The following is a 12,653-nucleotide window of genomic DNA, read 5'->3' on the forward strand; positions in this document are numbered from 1 at the left end:
TTGGCCGGACCCGAGGCACGGAGTCGCAGCCAGGAGCCAATCGGGACGCGCCGTACTGAGAGGGGCGGTGATTCGTGCGGGACGGTCTGAGCCCCTGCCCGGACTGAGCGGGGGGCGGAGCTGGGAGGGCACCTCCCTGGGGGCGCTCACAGCTAGGGAGGGAGGCGCTGCTGTGAGAGCGCAGGCGCACACATCTTGGGGGTGCTGCCCTGGGGACGCTCACAGCAGGCGGAGGTGCTGCCCTGGAGGGATGAGGCACTGCTAGGGGGAAACTCGCATCCTGGGGGTGCTGCCCTGAGGACGCTCACAGCCGGGGGTGGAGGGAGGTGCTGCCCTGGGGGGACACAGCCTGTGGGGGATGAGGCACTGCTTTGGGGAAACTCACATCGTGGGGGGTGCTGTCCTGTGGGTGCTCACAGCTGGGGGGGGTGCTGGCACCACCCTGGGGGTGCTCACAGACGGGGGGGAGGGAGGTGCTGCCCTGGGGCACTCTCAGCTTGCAAGTGGGGGGGAGGCACTGCTTTGGGGGAGCTCACTGCCGGGGGTGGGATCATTCAGGATAATTTTGTTCAGTGTTATCAGGATCTCAGGAAACAAATCCTGCCAATGGTGATGCGGAATTCCCCTCCCCCTCCCCACACTCCATCCTTCCAAAACAGGTTATAACCATGGTGGGAATCATCTCCCCGGGCTCAGTAAGACCAACTGGATCGAATTTCTGCTCAGCAATGAGCGACGTTCATTCCTCCTAAAGAGAGACCAGTGAGGGTGTCGCCCGCAGAACCATTGAGCTACCAGGAAGCTCCGAAGATCAGCCATGGGCTTTTAGAGACATTTGCCTCTAGGTCACTGATTCCAGTCCAGGCCTGGGTGGGAACGGCTGGCAGGGTTTTGATGACCCTGGAGTTGGTGGGTCTCGGCCCAGTTCTTAACAGACAGGTGCCCACATCCCAAACACTCCCCATTGTGCTGGGCACTGCAGGTTATTTATGAGGTTACAGTAATGCCCAGGGACCCCAGTCCTGGACCAGGACCCATCAAGCTACGTATATTACGGTAGCACCTAGGAGCCTCCCTCATGGAGCAAGACCCCATTGTGCCAGGCACTTTACAGACCCAGAGCCAACAGACGGGCCTTGCTCATAGGTGCTGGAGGTGCAGGGTTTAGTTTGGTTCACTGGCTCTCAGCACCCCACTACACAAATTGTTCTGCTCCATAGAGTTAACAATCTATAAACGAGATGAGACAACAGTTGGAGACGGACCAGGAAACGGCTATTGCCGCTCAGTCATGGGCTCAGCACACCCCCAACGTAACTGTTGTTATAGGCATGATGGCAAAGGAGCGTGCTGACCTGTGCTCCGAGCACACCTTCACTGCAAGCATTTGGGTCTGACCCTAAGAACATTAGAGCACTGGGTCAGACCAAAGGGCCATCTAGCCCAGTGACCTGTCTTCCGACAGTGGCCAATGCCAGGTGCCCCAGAGGGAATGAACAGAACAGGGAATCATCACGTGATCCATCCCCTGTCGCCCATTCCAGCTTCTGGCAAACAGAGGCTAGAGACACCATCCCTGCTCATCCTGGCTAATAGCCACTGATGGATCTATCCTCCATGAACTCATCCAGTTCTTTTTTGAACCATTACAGTTACGGGCACAAAGGATGTGGTGTGTGTCTCAGCTTAACCTGGAAATCCAATTTGACTCCAGGGTGGTGGGGAATTGGGGGAACAATGGGAAGGGATCGGGCACCCCTTGGGCACTAAGTGCTGCTGTGTGCAGCAAGCTCTAGGTGGGGAAATCAAGCCAGCCATGTGGGGCCAGCAGACAAAGAGGTGAGGAAGATGGTGGACTCTCTATCGGTTTATCCGTCTCTCCGTCCATCCCCATTTGTCCCTCCCCAGCAGCCATATCGACCCACAAACACGAACATTTTACAAACAATCCGCCTTTACTGACCTGCCCGCAGCAGTGCACAGGGCAGCGAGAGCTTTAAACAGATCTGAGGACTGGTCTTAAAACCAGGTCTAGTGGTTTTAGCACAACAAAACTAAAGCACAACTGTCTGCAAACCTCTCCCCGCACCCCCATTATTCTAACTAAAGCTTAAGACACTTGTGAGTGTTTATCTACCTGACCTGCTAAGAAACCTAATACAGGGGCCTTCTCCCTTGCTGGGGTCCCTTCCCAGGGACTGCAAGCGTTATTGTAGGGTTGCTGGGGCTGATCCCAATGCATTGCTATTGGGGGATTGTATGTCAGAGCTCAGCTGCACACACTGGTTTATTATTGTAGGGTTGCTCTTGAGCCCTGGGCTGTATAAGCAGGGGCACTGCCAGCAGATTGAGGGACGTGATCATTCCCCTCTATTCGACACCTGGAGTACTGTGTCCAGTTTTGGGCCCCACATTACAAGGAGGATGTGGAAAAATTGGAGAGAGTCCAGCGGAGGGCAACGAAAATTATTAGGGGGTTGGAGCACATGACTTATGAAGAGAGGCTGAGGGAACTGGGATTGTTTAGTCTGCAGAAGGGAGCTGGGCTGTCAATACTGTTTCCCAGTGTTGTGACCCATCTGCGAAGGGGCCTTTCCAAATAGCTAAAGAAAAGCCCCAGTTTCAATGGCAGCCCCTGCAGTCTCCATGCGCGGTGTCCATATTGCACTGAGCCCAGGGCAGCTGCGTCCCTAGCAGAGAGGGCACTGGGTCATCTCCTTCCCTCAGTCAGCCTGCGTGGGGGTGGTCCTGCTCTCAGTGGCCTGGTTTACGGAGGCCCGGCTCTCAGCGGCCTGGTTCCCAGCCCCACGCAGCGACAGCCATAGAACCACAGCCAGGATGATCAACACCACGACCACCACTACCACCGCCAGGAATATCTTGTACTTCTTGTTCTCCCAGCGCTTCTTCTGCGCCACCGTCTTTGTTGTCCTGCTGAAGGCGGAGCTCTAGGAGAAAACAAAGCAAGAGCTGTCAAGGGGCAGCCAGGGACCCGCCCCCAGGCCCTAGGAACTAGCCCCAGGCTTCAGCTTCCCTCCGCTCAATCCCTGTATGGCTGCCACTTGCAACGCTGGTTACATCACTGCCCCCTGCTGGCCGGAGTTGGAACCAAGCAGCTGTGTGTCATGGGGCCCATATTGCTAATGGGAATTCTCCTTTTGGCCCTGTCATAAACAGATAAGTAAGAGTTAATAGAACAAAAGTGCTTCATATCTCTTTTGCCTGGAAAGGGTTAACAAGAACAGTGAGCCTGGCTGCCACCTGACCAGAGGACCAATCAGAGGACAGGATACTTTCAAATCTTGAGAGAGGGAAGTTTTGTGTGTGCTGTTAGTTTTTGGTTGTTGTTCACTCTAGGGGCTCAGAGGGACCAGACGTGCAACCAGGTTTCTCTCCAATCTCTCTGATACAGTCTCTTATATGTTCAGAATAGTGAGTACTAGGTAGATAAAGCGAGTTAGGCTTATGTTTGTTTTCTTTATTTGCAAATGTGTATTTGGCTGGAAGGAGTTCAAATGTGTATTTGGCTGAAAGGAGTTCAAATTGGTATTTTGCTGAAAAGATTTTACTTAGGCTGGGAGGGTATTCCCAGTGTCTATAGCTGAAAGACCCTGTACCTATTCCATTTTAATTTACAAAGATAATTTTTACTGTTTTTCCTTCTTTAATTACAAGTTTTTCTTGTTTAAAAACCTGATTGTTTTTTTATTCTGGTGAGACCCCAGGGGACTGGGTCTGGATCCACCAGGGAATTGGTGGGGAGAAAGGAGGGAAGGGGGAGAGAGAGGCTAATTTCTCTCTGTGTTAGGATTCCTTTCTCTCTCAGGGAGAGTCTGGGAGGGAGAGAGAGAAGGAGAGGGGAAGGTAAATTTTCCTCTCTGTTTTAAGATTCAAGGAGTTTGAATCACAGTGATCTTCCAGGGTAACCCAGGGAGGGGAAGCCTGGGAGAGGCAACGGTAAGGGAAAGGGTTTACTTTCCTTGTGTTAAGATCCAGAGGGTCTGGGTCTTGGGGGTCCCAGGCAAGGTTTTGGGGGGACCAGAGTGTACCAGGCACTGGAATTCCTGGTTGGTGGCAGCGCTACAGGTTCTAAGCTGGTAATTAAGCTTAGAAGAATTCATGCTGGTACCCCATCTTTTGGACGCTAAGGTTCATAGTGGGGAATTATACCATGACAGGCCCCGCACTGGGAGCCCATTTGCACACCCGTGGGTCTTGGATTCATTCCCCCAGGAAAGTGATGGTGCACGAGCAGCCCCCACCCCACCCAATTGCTCCCTCTCCTTACCCCCCTCCAGCATACCATGTTTTGGAGCTCATCTGCTCTGTCGTCCAAGTCGCTGAGCTTGGCCTCCCGGTCCAGTACCTTGGAATAGTTGACTAGCATAATCTGAGTCACCTCCTCTGTCTCCTTCTGGCATTGGTCCAGGTTCTTCTCCACCTGCGGGGAGGACAGGGTTAAACACAGGAAGGCTGGCTTCAGCCGTCTGGGCCAGCTGCGGGGAGGGTTGGTGGTGTGTACCCAATGTCACATTGGGGGCCCCTTTGGGCCTTCAGGAAGGCAGGAGCAGGTCCTGGGGGCTAAGGGGAGCTCACTTGTTCTAAGGCTTAACTGACTGTTTCCTGAACTTTGCCAAGCTGTGCCCCCTGGGCTCATCTCTTACTCCCTTGGGCTGCAGGAAGGGGAGCGGGGGGGCCCCACTCTGCACTCACCCAGGCAGTGGCAGCTCCCCACTCTGGGCGTCACGACCTGGCGAACATGGTCACAGTGGCACTCGGCCTATCCCAGGCACAACAGCAGCTGGTCTGGGGACCAGTTTATACAGGGGGCTTAGGAACTAGCCCAGCCTTCCCTTGTGCTCCATGGAGGGAATGATTTTGAAAGCCCAGGGGTAGGTGGGGGAGGGCTCCCTCTTCCCCATAGGTCAGCATATTGTATTTAGCTCTTCCTGTGGCCTCTTGTGCCCTGCACCTTCAAAGCCCTCAGGGCCGTGCCAGCTGCAGAAACCATACATGGATTGTGTCTGTGGAGACATTACTTATGTTCTTTCTTGATTCATTTCGCCTTAACTTTGAGACACATCATGCCCAAGAGGCCCCATTTGCTCTGTGCTGGGCAGGGTGCAGCCCCTGGCTGAGAGATGCTGATCAGAGCACGTTCTCTCTGGCACATCCTGTATGGGTTGCTCATGGAGGACCAGGTGGCCAGAGCAGGAAATATCCACAAGAATAAATTCTCGGAGAAGACAAGCGGATGCCCTCTGACCTCCACAATTCCTGGAGCGATGTTCCTGGCTCCTGGGCTGGCGGGATTCAAATCCTCCAGGGAAAAATTCTTTCCACAAAGAGGTAAAAGGAATCAGACCAGACCCCAATCAAAGGGTGGAGACGCCCGAGCCAGCCTCGGATCGCTGGGTGGGACAAATCCACTGAGCCAACTCCAGCAGGAAAGGGGAACAGTGGAGGAAAAATCCTTCAGCGATTGCAGGATGCAGGGCCGGAAGCTAAGATTTCAGTGCAACCAACAACTGCTGGGCTTCGGAGAAGAGACCTTCACAGAAATGTACAGCATGCTGCAGGGAGTCGGCTGCGGGACTCAGGATGGGGCACTGTCCCCTTGCAGTCAGGGAGCACTCTGCTGCATGGAGCAGGGTGGGATCTGTGTGCCCAGCCCCGCTGCTATGACTACTGCACCCCTCTCCCCTCCCAGAGGTGGGGCTAGAACCCAAGAGTCCTGGCTCCCTGCCCCACCCTCGCTCTACCCAACAGACCCTATTCCTCCCAGCATGGCCAATGCACATGTCCGCAGCCCCTCGAAGGCTCAGTAACGGATGCTGAAGATGACACCACACAAAGGACCCTGCTGCTCTCAGCCCCCTGGTCCCCGAGCTGGTGAACCCCCAGCTCATAGCTCCCCACAGGTGCCCATCTCCTAGCACCTGCCTGCTGTGTAGCCCACCAAGGAGAACAGACATAGGGCTGTCTCCTGCCCCCCAGCCAGCCCCATCTTTCTCCTCATCTCACTGGGGGGTGGGCGGGCGCTGGGCTAACGTATCTCTCTCACTGGGTGCTGGGGTTGGGGTGCGGCATGCAGGGGTTGGGGTGTGGAGGGCAGGGACTAGGGGGTTAGGAGTTGGGGTATGGCATGCGGGGGTGTGGAGTTGGGGTATGCTGTGCGGGGGTTGGGGTATGGCATGCAGGGGTTGGGGTGCAGAGGGCAGGGATTGGGGTGAGGAGTTAGGGTACAGCATGCGGGGGATGGGGTGCGGAGGGCAGGGATTGGGGGTTAGGAGTTGGGGAACAGGGTGCGGGGGTTGGGGTATTGCATACGGGGGTTGGGGTGCAGAGGGCAGGGACTGGGCATGCGGGGGTTGGGGTGTGGGGGCTGGGATTGGGGTTGCATTTGCCCATGCTGTGGGATTAGCTCAGGGACGGTGCCCCCCTCCCTTCGCCCCAGCCACAGCTGACCCCAACCCAGCCCTCATTTCGCCCCACCCCCACCCCCGAGCCTTTTTCTCTCCCTGCCTGCTCTGCTCAGCTGAGGACAATGCTCAGGGTTCCTCCTGCCCACCCCTGCCCTGGGGTCACCCCCACAAGTCTGGGGCGCTGAGACACTCCGCGCTATTTTGGTCCCAGCCTTTCTCATAGGCCATGGCCTGGCGCCAGCACTGGGCCGGGGGGCATTTCCTGTGGGGGCCCGAGGTGTCAGCATGTCCAGCTGCTGGAGCGCGTCCCAGTCTCTGGGCGGGGGGGGGGGGGGTTGTTACAGGAATTGGCCATGTCACTACTGTTTGTTCCGGGCTCCTTTGATTGATGCCTGGAGGCAGTGAGAGCTGGAAAAACAAGTCACCAGGGCAGGGAATTCCCAGCGCTGCGGTGTGGGCTGGGCAAGGGGCCCTACAAGATGGGTTCAGTTCCTGGCTCTGCCATGGACTCCCCATGTGACCACAGACCAGTCACTGCATCTGGCTGGGCCTCAGCACCCAACCTGCAATGGGATCCTTCCTCCTTCCATCCAGTCAGACCAAATTCTCTGGGGCAAGGAGAGTCTCTGGGGATCTGGGCAGTGCCCGGCACGACGGGGCCCTGATCTCGATTGGATCTGGGCAGCACCTGGCATAAGGAGGCCCTGATCTCAGGCGGGGTCTGTGGAGTGCTTGGCACAACGTGGCCCTGATCGCAGGCAGCATCTGGGCAGTGCCCAGCGTGACGGGGCCCTGATCTCAGTCGGGGTGTGGGCAGCACCCGGCATGACGAGGCCCTGATCTCGGGCAGGGTTTCTAGGTGTGACTGGAATAAACACCCCTCCCCATGCAGTGGCAATAGCCCGTTAGGCGGCTGGGGAGATCTGGGGCAGATCGCAGCGGGGGCTGAGACAGGAGAATCGAAGGGGGTTTCGGAGCAGAGGAAATGCAGGGCTAGTGGCATGTGCTGAGCCTCTGCTGACGCAGGCAGGTGAGTTCAGAGGCCCACATACCAATGAGGGAATCAGTTGGGGGGGGGGGGGGCTGGATTTCTAGGGAGGCCTGGGGCCTGACTTTCCAGGCTACTGCAGGTGCTTGGCTCCTTGGAGACTCCCTGCCCTGCCGCCCCCACCCTGGAGCATCCTCCCAGCAGAGCTGCACCAGCTTTTTGCAGCCCAGGGGACGGGAAGGGGCACGACCTGCCCTGAGCAGCAGGGCCCCCAGCAGCCTGAGGATGGGGGACCCGGGGGAGGGGCAGAACAAGCCACCTTTCCCCACTCCCTGAAGTGGGGCAGAACAACATATAAACCCCCAAGTGCGGGGGGCTATGCTCCCCGCAGCCCCCAGGGAGTGGGTGCAGTCAAGCAGCCAGTGGGCAGAACCCCCCTTGTCAGGCAGGGTCTTTCTCCACCCTGCTCTCGGTCAGTCCCATCGTTCCTGCTCGGCTCACAACCAGGTCAAACAGACCCCCAGGCTGGCGGCAAACCCCAACCCACCAATCTCGGGCGGGCACTGGGGATGTTGCTTTATTAAGGGTATGGCTACACTTGAAATTTCGGAGCGCTGCCGCGGCAGCGCTTTGAAGTGTGAGTGTGGTCGGAGCGCCAGCGCTGGGAGAGAGCTCTCCCAGCGCTGCACGTAAACCACATCCCTTACGGGTGTAGCTTGCAGCGCTGGGAGCCGCGCTCCCAGCGCTGCGGCACTGATTACACTGAGGCTTTACAGCGCTGTATCTTGCAGCGCTCAGGGGGGTGTTTTTTCACACCCCTGAGCGTGAAAGTTGCAGTGCTGTAAAGCGCCAGTGCAGCCAAGCCCTGAGGGTATTATGGTAGCAGGTAGAGGCCCCAGCTGAGATGGGCAGCCCACCATACAGGGGCTGCCCAGACAGAGCCAGAGACACCCTCTGCCCCCAAGAGCCGACAGCCTCATCAGAGAACAGAGACAAAGGGCCATTATCCCTCTTTCACAAATGGGGAAACAGGCCCAGAGCAATTCAGTGACTGGACCAGCATCTGTGCAGAGCCAGGAATTCACCTGGCTCTCCTGAGGCCCAGCCCAGCCCAGCCCCTGATCTGCCAGGCCGTTGTGTGAATTTCTCTGTGAATCTCAGAGCCCTTGGCACTGACACCAGCTCCCACCCCCCACTTGCGATCTCACAGGGCTCACCCCAGTGGCTCAGGATCCTGATCCCACATCACACATGGGGAAACCGAGGCCCAGAGCAGGGGAGAGACTTGCCTGAAGTCACCCAGAGAGGCAGAGCCAGGAATAGAACCCAGGAGTCCTGCCTGCCAGTACAGTCCGGTGGGAAAGCGCCAAGTCCCGTGATGGCTGCTGGGCAGCTCAGAGCAGCACATCCCCAGGGAGCCTTGAATAATTTAAATTCCACACACCAGCGCCCCCCCTCCCCCTGCCCCAGCAGGATGTCCAGCAGCCCTGGGCTGGGCTGAGCCCCCCAGGAGGCAGCCAGGTTCAGCCGGCTTGCTCCTGTCCCTCCCCATTCTTTGGCAGAGGGCCATGCAATGCCCAGCCCCAAGGAGGCCCCAGTCTCAGTCTGGGCTCTTGGGCACTGGGGGATTAACAGCGCTGGTGGGCACAGCAGATGGCAAACGTCCCTGCCTAGATGAGGCCGGCCCTCCCTGGCAGCACACAGCTGCCCCTTGGGGGTGGAATAAGCCTTTAAAAGTGGAAGCAACTGAGGCAGGGAGTGGTGGGGGGGGGACAGTTCCCACAGCCTCAGCTCCTCTCTGCAGTGCTAAAGGAAGCGAAGCTCCTTAGCCACAGGAGCACGTGATCCACCCACATCCCCAGGGCCAGTGCAGGGCAAGGCTCCTGGGGTCCCATCGCCCTGCCAGCCGGGGGCTAAAGCTGAGCCTTTTGCAGTGGGGGGAGGGAAGGAGGGCCGAGCCCCAGTGTGGAAACCAAGACACGGGCCTCTCTGCACTGAGGCTTCCTGTTGCCTTTTGCAGCGAGGGGGTGGGGGGAGGAGGGGGCTGAGCCTGGGCTGTTCGGTGGAGCTGCCCTGCTGGTTCCCAGGATCGGGCCCTGCAGCCCGCAGACAAACACCGAACTCCCTGAGAGGGAGGTGGGTGGGTGCCTCCGAGAGACCTGGATGCAGTATTTACAGCCCAGCGCACAGCGGCTGAACTCCACCAGAGAGGTGCTTTGGGGCCATCTGCCTGTCCCAAGTAAGGATAAAGGAGGAGGGTTGGGCGTGGGGCTAGCAACTCCACCTCGTAAAAAATCAACCTGCTACAGAATTGCCAACAATAGAGACAACAGAGACTTTTACCCTGGAAAAAGAAGGGTCTTCAACTCGAAGATGCATGACGCTGGGTGGTAAAAGCCGTGAGGAAGCCACTAAGCAGATTACCCTTCTTGCAACCAGGAGGATTACCATAGGCACATGGAACGTGAGGACCATGTACGAGTCAGGAAAGACGGCGCAGGTTGCTGCTGAGATGAGGAGCAACAACCTGACCCTATTAGGCATTAGCGAGACAAGATGGATGCAAGCGGGACAGAGACGCGACGCGACCTTCAGGCTGATAGCAAAAAAATGGGCTATACCTGGAACCAGCTAGAGCGAATGGCCCAGGATAGAGGACTCTGGAGATCTGTGGTTGGCGGCCCATACCCCAAGTGGGGTGACGGGCATGAGTGAGTGAGTGAGCACAGCGGCTGCAGTCCATGGGCCAGACCCTTGGCTGGTGCACATCACACAGCTGGCTCACCCAGGCTGGCCACACAATGCTACATCTGGATCACCAAGGCGGGCACGGAGCAATAGACCAGCCCTTCATCAGAGGAGAGCTGTCAGACCCCGCTCCCCGCAGACCCCCCTCTCCACAGGCCGTTCTTCATCTCCCCCAGGAGGGGCTGGGGCCAGGACCGGCTGCCTGCCAAAGCAGATTAATTCTGTAGGGACTGTCACACACACCAGCATGGTCTCTGAAGGCCCTTCCTCCGCGGATCAGAGTGGGTGAGACAGAACCACAGGCCTCCCCAGGATCTGCCCCAACAGCTGGGAGTCACTATGGGAGATCCAGGGGGCCTGACCCCTAGATCTGGGTTGCACTCAGGCTGCCTGACCCCTGGGGAAGCCATTTGCAAAGGGAGCTAAGGCACAGGCAGACTGCCACCCACAGGTCCCTGCACCAGCAATCCCTACCCGTACCTGTGAGCAGCTGCTGGGCAAACTTCCCGATCTGTCGGACCCAGAGATGCTACAGAGCCACAAGGGGGAAATCTCTGGGCTTGTCCATACTAAAGCTGCAACCACATCAGGGCCCCAGCAGCCCAGGTGTGCTGTGGGTGTGCTCGTCCCAGGGAGGCCCCACGAAGGGAGGGGCGGCCTGGCAGCCTCAGTGGGCCTGCAGGCAACACAGCTCTTGGGAAGCAGGGCGAAGTGAAAGCCCTTCCGAGACCCATCGTGGTGCCGTGATGCTGGCGAGCCTGACACAGGAGCTGGGGCTTTGACACAGTGATAAACAGGGGCCGACAGCTGGGCAGACTCTTAGCTTAGGGCAAGGCCTTGAGGCGTCAGCTGGGGTGGTGCCCTCAGAGCAGCACGACCCCACAGCCAAGGGCTGTCTCCCCAAGGAAACCAACCGGCACAGCTAGTGTGGATCAGCTGCTTTCCTCTGGTGAGCTCCCTGCAGGGACACAGCCACTTTCCTCTGGAAACGACTGCAAGCAAAGAAAATCTTGCTCCACAAACCCTGAGCCTGCCAGGGCAAGGAATATCTGCCAGCCCCTCCACACACACAGCAGGTCGATTGGCTCAGCAGTGGCCCCACCAACGCACTTTTTACTCTTTCTTTTGGAGGAAATGGGAGGGGGCTGCAGAGATATTTATTTATATCTATTTGTACATTGAATACGGTCTGGGGGGGGGTCCTGGGAGGGGGAAGCACCGAGCTCAGGTATCAGTGGCCAGGCCACCTGGCAAGGTTGAGACACAAGGCCGAGGGCTTGGCCACAAAAAGAAATTTACCAGCCTAATTACAGCACTATAGTGACACCAGGCTAATTCCCCACTTCAGTGCAAGGGTCTTTTCTTGGTTTAGCACTGAAGAGACATAAACTAAACCAGAGCAAGCCCCTTTACACCAAAATCCGCGCTTCCACACAGGGTGCATAACCCATGAGGCAGAGCACAGGACTGGCATGTGGGAGACCTGAGGTCTAGTCCCAGCTCTGCCACTGAAGTTCTGGGTGACTTTGGGCAGGTTTCTTCCCTGCTGTGTGCCTCAGTTTCCCCCAATGGTAAAATGGGGGTAAGCACACACACCTGCTTGGTAAAGTGCTGTGAGATCTACTGATGGAAAGCCCAGGAGGTTGTATGTAAGCCCTCCTAGCGGAGACAGCAAAAGAACTGGCCGAGCGCTTGGCGGATAGCCCAGCAAAACTGCCCGGTGTGGCCCAGGCCTGAACTAGTTTAAGATCTCAGCACAGGTTGCCCTGGGGTGGCTGTGTGTGTACACAAAGCCTCTGCTGACTCCGATTAACTGGTAATCGATTGACTCGGTGGGGACAAAGAGTTGCCTGGAGCTGGGATCAGGATGTAGCCTTTGGCTTCTGGTTCACCCGGTCCTGCGTCCGGGAGGGGCTGGGCTGGAAAGCGCCTGTGGCGGGGCAGGCGACCGGCGAGCAGCGGGGGGTTGCCACAAGCAGGGAGGAAAAGGGGGAGATAGAGGAGGGGCCGGCACAAGGCTCGAGTGGGGCGTGTCAGGCACTGAACAGCACCATGTGCCCCCCCAGCGCCCGAGGATCAGACCGGGGCCCCGTGACCCCGCAGGGCCCTGGGCAGGGGGCCGGGGTCCCAGCGCCTAGAAACCGAAGCTGCCGCCCGCGCCCCTCACCATGGCGCCGGCTCTCGGGAAGCCCCGATCCGCTCTGCCCGGGCCGGGCTCCTGCTGCGCCGGGGGGTCCGACTCCCACCAGTTGCTCCGGGGCCCTGGGCGCTGCCGGGTAGTTGGGGCTTTCCCAGCTGAGGACGCGGGGCCCCGGGCGGCTGCCTCCCAGCCTGCCCCACAGCGGCCACTGGAGAGCGTAGCCCAGCGCGGAGCAGCGAGGCGGGGCGGAGAGGGGCCGAGAGGGGCAGGGCCACGAGAAGCGCTTGCCCAGAAAGGCAAGGAGCCCCCGGGGGCCGGCTCAGCCCAGTCCGCAGCGCACTTCGCCCTGCTG

General features: G+C 58.3%; 1 protein-coding gene across 1 annotated transcript; it reads right to left on the reverse strand.

Annotated features, from left to right (window-relative positions):
- Window positions 1-2,464: 2,464 nt before the first annotated feature.
- VAMP5 (vesicle associated membrane protein 5) lies at window positions 2,465-12,653 on the reverse strand. Its single transcript, XM_030551805.1, has 3 exons — window positions 12,329-12,653; window positions 4,304-4,441; window positions 2,465-2,948 (listed from the first exon to the last, which is right to left on the reverse strand). The coding sequence occupies exons 1-3, from the start codon at window positions 12,329-12,331 to the stop codon at window positions 2,724-2,726; spliced, it is 366 nt and encodes a 121-aa protein (XP_030407665.1). The 5' UTR covers window positions 12,332-12,653; the 3' UTR covers window positions 2,465-2,723.

Source organism: Gopherus evgoodei, chromosome 2 (genome assembly GCF_007399415.2).
Source record: "Gopherus evgoodei ecotype Sinaloan lineage chromosome 2, rGopEvg1_v1.p, whole genome shotgun sequence".
In the NCBI taxonomy this organism is placed as follows: Eukaryota; Metazoa; Chordata; order Testudines; family Testudinidae; genus Gopherus; species Gopherus evgoodei.

Bases quoted from the DNA above. Each gene is read 5' to 3' on its own strand.
- VAMP5 (XM_030551805.1), bottom strand. The intron at 2,949-4,303 runs GTATGCTGGAGG...GTTTTCTCCTAG, and splicing joins CAGATGAGCTCCAAAACATG to AGCTCCGCCTTCAGCAGGAC.